We start from the raw sequence: 6,589 nt of genomic DNA on the forward strand, positions 1-6,589 counted from the left end.
TATTAAAGAAGGAACATTAAGGCTTCTCTGGCCAAAGGAGATTGACATACAGTATCTTGGTATGTGGTTCTTACTGAGCATTAGTAGGACCTGACCTGGGTACCATTTTCCAGTATTGCTTAATGCATTAAAGCTACTTCACGGAGTAGGATGAGTTTGTACTGAGCTGTTGCCTAACAGCCCTGTTCATACTACTCGAATGGTTCTGGTTTTCTCCAGTGCCTCTTCTCTCCTTACATTTGCCATTCCAGGAGCTCTGGGAAACCACCCAAACTTACCCTGAGGAACTAAGGGCTGGGGGGGAAAGAAAGGAGGATTATTCCCTGCATGGGTTCCCTTGTTCCTGGTTGGTTTTGGTGGTTTACTCCCCAAGGCATCTCCCTTCTCCTGTTGAATTTGTGTAAAGTAGCTTCTCTTAGGTTTTATATGGCCTTCTGAGACACTTGAAAGGATGCTTTTTTTTTTTAAATTGAGGGGACTGGCAAAGCCTTGCTTGGCGGGGGTGAAGAGGTGTTTGATTGAGCTTTGTCAGAAAGCAGAGGTTTCTGTGAAGCTGAACTTAGAAGTGCTCCTGACATACCAAACTGGTTTTTAATTGTGGTGGGGGAACAGCAGAAATAGGCAGCACCTCTGTCTCTGCTGAGCCTCAGACGTTCCCTATATTTGTGTTACTACAAACATGTTAGAATATTCTGTGTCTGAGTTACTTCTGTCACGTTGAAGTTCAGCTTGTATTCTCACTCTTAAATGTTAAGGGGGCTCTTGTAGCTTCTGGTTACAGCCGCACCTCAGGCCCTCATTTGTCCTGCGCGCTGTGTGAATGCTTTTTAACCTTGTCACCTCATCATGAAGGATTTTACAGAGTCTCGTCAACGCCATTATTTGCACCGGTGGCAACAAGCTTTTCCAGCACTTCTCTTGACTTCTTCAGCTGAACAAACTCAGAAATGATTGTCGTTAGCCTGTCTGCCAGCTGAGTGCGTAATCAACAAGCTGGTGGTGCTTTTGTGCAAGCAGGATAGCAGCTGGTTTTGCTTACACTTTTACCTTGGCAGGGCATTTTCCATACCCACTGCCAAAAATACATAGCATCTGGCTTTTTTCAGCCTGCCCAACTTGAGTTTCTGGCTTGACGGATGATTTCTTGCTGCACTGATCTGTAGAGGCTCTGCTTGGAAAGCACTGAACTCTAGTAGCTTGTGTAGGTGCATACTGAGGCTATACCGACTAGTTTCTGTAGCTGTATTATTTACAGTAATAGTGGTTGTCCTGTACAGGTATCTATTAAATAAGATTACCGAAAATGGTTACTATCAAACAGTTTTTAGCAACAAGTTACAAATACATATGTAACTGAGTGGAGCTAATGGGTTTCATTTAATAAAAGCTGACACTTTTAATTGCTACTTTCTACAAGGAAAGTACCTCTGCAGACATCTTTACTGTGCGGGGAAATACATAACAGAGCTTGCCTGGATACAACAGACTGTTAAATATAGACATGTTTTAGTTCACTATGAAATTTGAGTTTGCCTTTTCACAAAAATTAAAGCCTACAGCTTTTTCCCTGTTAGATTAGAATCTGCTTTTCCCCTTCTTTTTATTACATGGCCTGTTGGGGTTTTTGTTGTTTTTGTTTTTTTTTTTTTAAAGGGATACAGCCTCTTTCCGTAGTGAAGAGAATAGCCTATGTATGCCCATTAATTTCTACATTTTCTTTAAGTTCCTGTGTGTAGGTATCTCAATTTGTCTGGAGGCTGCAGTCTAAAGGCTGGTCGTGAATACACCATAGTTGTGCAAAGGGCAACTCCCCCTCCTCATCTTCCCAGCCTGTCCTTCCTAAAGAGTCTGTATCCCTCCGTTGCAGCACTCCAGTCATGCAAGCCGTCCACCGCATCTCTGGGATCCCAACAAGATCCCAGCCCTGCAGCTGCACACAGATTTCCAATTCCTTGTGTTTACTTCCCACGCTGTGTGCCTTGTGTGCAGGCACTTCAGAAAGACTTCCTTACGTAGATCCAAATGTTTGAGGTGACCCCACTTGAACCCTGTTTTGTTCATTTTGTGTTCCTCGCTGTTCACCCCAGGCCGTTTACTTGTCAACCCTGTCCATCGCTCCCTCAGAGGGCTGCGGTAACTCTCTCCCTTCCTCATGGTTTCTGGTTTTGTTCTTCAGGTGCAATTCCAAATGATAATTCATATCTGGTTGTAAATACTTGGAAGCAGCCTCTTGCTCAGGGACCACTTTGAAAGCTTGGTTTTAAACAGTAATTGTAATGAGGGACTTCTTGGTTAGCCCACTTCTCTACTTGGCCTGATAGAATTCAGAACATTGTGGAAAAGTCTTTCTAGTTATTGGAGTTACTTCGGGATTGAGTTGGATGCTTCTAATTTCCCAAGTCTGGAAGTGAGAAACAAAAACCAGTGAAACAAACGTTCCCACCTGTAAATCGTTGTTACAATGCTATCTTACGGTGATAATCTTGCTTCATGTATGTCTGGTCTAGACTTACTTTAAAGCAAAAATACTATGGTAGCTGGCAAACAGGAAACATTGTCGATCTTCTCAATCTGTTTGAGCTTTTGCATGTAGTATTATGTGCCATGAACATACAGCTATATGTATTCATACTACTCTTGTTCTTACAGACAACACTCACATGGGGACCCTACTTGTGGTTTCACATGCTGCGAGTTGCCACATCAACCTTATCAGGTATTGCTTTATTTAATTCTTGGGTAAACCAGGAATGGAATGTTGAAAGTTGCTTTGACAGACTGTAAATCATCTTGTGAGCTACTGGCCATTTTTTCAAAAGTATGAATGAATCTGTGTTTTAATCTGTGGAGATGTACTCTCTTGCCTTAGGCACTACTTTTTTTTACTTTCAATCAACAACTCTTGAGTGGAAGAATGAACAGAAAATACCCTTTAGCTCAATGCTTTTTTTCCCCCCTCTTTTTCTCCATATGGAGATACGTGGTGTATCAGCTTTCTATTAGGCTTTGTATGGCACCATTTTGTGTGACATTATCTGAAAAGAATGCTGTTTAAAGTAACTAAACTGACAGTTTTTATGAAGACAACAACTAGAAATTATCCCAAGAAGACATCTAGTCTTGTGCTTTACAGCAGAATTCTGAGGTTACAAAATAAACAAAAATAAGACTACTGTCAAGAGTCTTAAACTCACTGCATAGTTTATTTGACCTGTGGACCTCATAAAATTTTGCCAAGTTTTAAAAATGCTTGTCCTAGTCTGTATTCTTCCCAAGGTGTGAAGTATCTTTAGTGAGGTTTTTTGGACAAAGATTATGGAGTTTCTGTCATTGTATATCTCATTCTGAATATTTTTTAAAACTATTGGTGGCTTATTCTATTTGTTAACTTATCCTTATTTTTAGAAACACAGTGTAATTCTGTTCCTTGTCATATCTGTTCTTCCTGCACAAAGGTAGATACTGCTTTCCTTTTTTCAGATTCTTTTATGAATTTGAAGATTAGTACTTCCTTCTTCCCACTTCAGTTTTGCTTTTTACATTTGTAATTTGAACTGGTCTTTTGCACAGAGCTCTGGATGCCAGGATATCTATAAAATTAGTTACGGTGAATATTCATGAATCACAATATTTACAATTAAATGGTGAATATTCATTGAATATTCAATTGCTAACTTCTAACTTGTTTTCCCTGAAGATGACTAACTCATTTGCATCCTAGGGGCAGATTTGCAATTTGAAGTGCAATATATTTAACTTCTTGCCTGACTTTACTCAAGAACCAGTGCTGTAGCCATCATCATGATAAAGAGACTGACTGGCACAAGCTCGCCTTCTCCATGCTTCTGACTGTGCGCTACCTGTTTTAGCAAAGTAGCACTGCATGGAGCCTCCAGCTTGAAAATTGAGACAGCTGAAACCTAAATATGTTATGAATCCATTAGTATGCAACACAGAGCATTATTAAGACTGCTGCTGACTTGAAGTATGCATGTATCAATAAATAACTCTAGTTTGCTGGTACCATCAGGCCAAAGTGCCAGTGCAGTTGGTGGCCATGTATTTTTGTCTAACCTTAATTTTCAGTTAAAGTTCAATTAAAGGCTTGTCCTTTAACTGATCCCCTAGCAAAACAAACCTAGATCCAAAGCTGAAACTAGTAGAATTTAAACAAACACTACCACCATCTAGATTTTCATTAACTTCCATGTTGTTCTCCATTTGTTCATTCTGTATCTTAAAGAACAATTATTAATACATTGAGCTAATGATTACATATAAGTAGATTAGCCTAGCAGATTTTGGTTTTGTCTTTTGAGTGAAGTAGGACTATGGAAAACCATTCAGGAAAGATGCTGATACCTTTTGAAATAAAACTGTGCTTAAGAATTTTCTTCTGGACACTAAGTGTATGTAAACCTCTCTTTATTTTTTAGTGTGTGATTTCCTTGGGGAAAAGATTGCATCTGTTCTGGGGATAAGCACACCAAAATACCAATATGCCATTGATGAGTACTACAGAATGAAGAGAGAGGTATGTGTTTAACGGTTCTTGCACTCCTTTTCTCCCAACTTGCCTTCCTTGGTATTTAAAAAAAAAATGAAATTTGTATTCCAGCATTAAAATGAAGTTTAAGACCCTCTCTTTCAGCTTGCCTTCAGTTTTCTTTTGATGCACGATTAATGCTTGCTTATCCATCAGCCTTTTCTCACCAGCTCGTCAGTCTTAGAACTGGGTCCTGGCCACGGCTCTGTTTGTTTCTGTTGTACAATGTATTTTCAAATCAACAGTGTGAGAAAGATGGATAGAGCAGTTACTGCACACTGTAAAGAGGCAGCTGCGAGGAAGACACTTTCCAACTCTTAAAACATGTTCAACAAAGCGTCAAGGGTAAATTGAACATGATTATACCATTTGTTGTAAACCATAACTGGAAATGACCAATAGGTAGCCAATGCTTTATGCAAAAAAAAAAAACCCAGCCCTTAATGATCTTCATTTGGAAGAGGTGGGAAACATATTTAAAGCTTTACTACTTATTTTTCATTTTTGATAGCTCTTTATTATTAAGAGCTGAAAAAGCTTTAGAGAAGGTGGACCTACCACTGTTGGTATTGTCACATTTCTAGATAAGCAGTTTTTAGTCATTTTTTCTGTGCTTGTTCAACACAATTCAATCCTTCACTTTTGGCAATTTCTGCCCCTCCCCTCCATAATGGGAATTCTGGAATATACCTCATCTTATGATCAACTACTGACCATTTTCTAGTGGAACAAATGTCGTTGCCTTCTAACAGGAACTGGTATGCTCTTACAGAAAGACTTAAAGTGAATGTAAGTGGTAAATAGTAGCTTATAAATCTGATTATCTGTTTTTAGGAAGAAGAGGAGGAACAGGAAAACAAGATGTCAGAAGAAGCAGAAAGACAGCATCAGGAACAGCAGAACAAGCCACAAGCTGAAGCTCCTGTCCAGACAGACCAGCCTGAAGCAACAGCATGCACTTCATTCGTGAATGTAAACTTTGAAAATGAGGGAGATTGCCAGTCCATTGGGGAAAATAAACAAGATGTAGTTCCTGTCCCTCCTTAAGTGTAAAGCTCTGTGTAATGTAGGAAATAGGAAGTGTCAGGTGTCACAATCTGGCTATAAGAACAGGAAAAATAGGATTATACTTGTTCAGTGAAATGCAACTTCTAGCATTCTTATTGATCAGGAGAGAGCTAGGTGATGTCTGTTCTGTCTGTCTGGCTAATAAAGGCTGTGGCATTCTGCCAAATTGGCACTTCACTTAAAATGAAAATTGCACTACAAACATTTGGTCTAAAATTGAATGTGTGAGCCAATTTCTGTGTAAAGCAAGTAAAAATGTCTTTTCTTTGAATTGCTGTCTCTCTAACACCTGTGGATTGCAGATGCAGTGCTGTTTCCTTCTTCTAAACACCTATTTCTGATTTGCACATTGTTTGCATCTCAGCTCTCTATGAATAGATTAATAGGAATCAATATCCTGTAACTCACAAGTCATGATAATAGCGTCTGATTTCCCCTATTTATTGTCACTATTGTATGCATGTATTTTTTTTCTGTTGTTGAACACAAAAGATAATGTTAGATTTAATGTTAATGAGATTTAAGGGTCCACTGACTTTTTTTAATAAAAAAAAAAAGAATTAAAGGAGGCTGTAAACACCCTTAAGAACTTACTAACAAGTACCAACACCCTTGGATGCTAATAGAGCTCAGCTGCTCCATTCAGTGCTGTAGCAAAGTACAGAACTAGCATCAGTGGAAGATATTCTCACTCCAAATCCAAGAATTAAGAGACCCACTTGCTTGAATACTTTACATGTTCTGAATAGTCCTGGGAAACTGAAGTCTTGCTAAATAATACTGAACGCACTGGACACTGCCTATGGTACTTAGAACTATGACAACTTTTTTGGATGTAGATTACCTGAGTCAGTGTACTTGAATAACCTAAACAGACTATTTGTTTAATGTTAAATTACCAGCAAGGGATATGCCATTACAGATGGCAGAATACATAAATAGATAGACATCACAAAACCCAACTTAGGATTCTTC

At 39.0% G+C, this 6,589-nt stretch overlaps 1 protein-coding gene across 1 annotated transcript; it reads left to right on the forward strand.

Annotated features, from left to right (window-relative positions):
* Window positions 1-2,649: 2,649 nt before the first annotated feature.
* FAM177A1 (family with sequence similarity 177, member A1) lies at window positions 2,650-6,021 on the forward strand (the record flags this gene model as incomplete). Its single annotated transcript, XM_010283275.1, has 3 exons — window positions 2,650-2,716; window positions 4,437-4,534; window positions 5,381-6,021. Coding segments are annotated over 3 exons (378 nt in total), but the record flags the coding sequence as incomplete, so codon positions are not given.
* Between the last annotated feature and the right edge of the window lie 568 nt (window positions 6,022-6,589).

This window comes from Phaethon lepturus, unplaced genomic scaffold (assembly GCF_000687285.1).
Source record: "Phaethon lepturus isolate BGI_N335 unplaced genomic scaffold, ASM68728v1 scaffold14943, whole genome shotgun sequence".
Classification (NCBI taxonomy): domain Eukaryota; kingdom Metazoa; phylum Chordata; class Aves; order Phaethontiformes; family Phaethontidae; genus Phaethon; species Phaethon lepturus.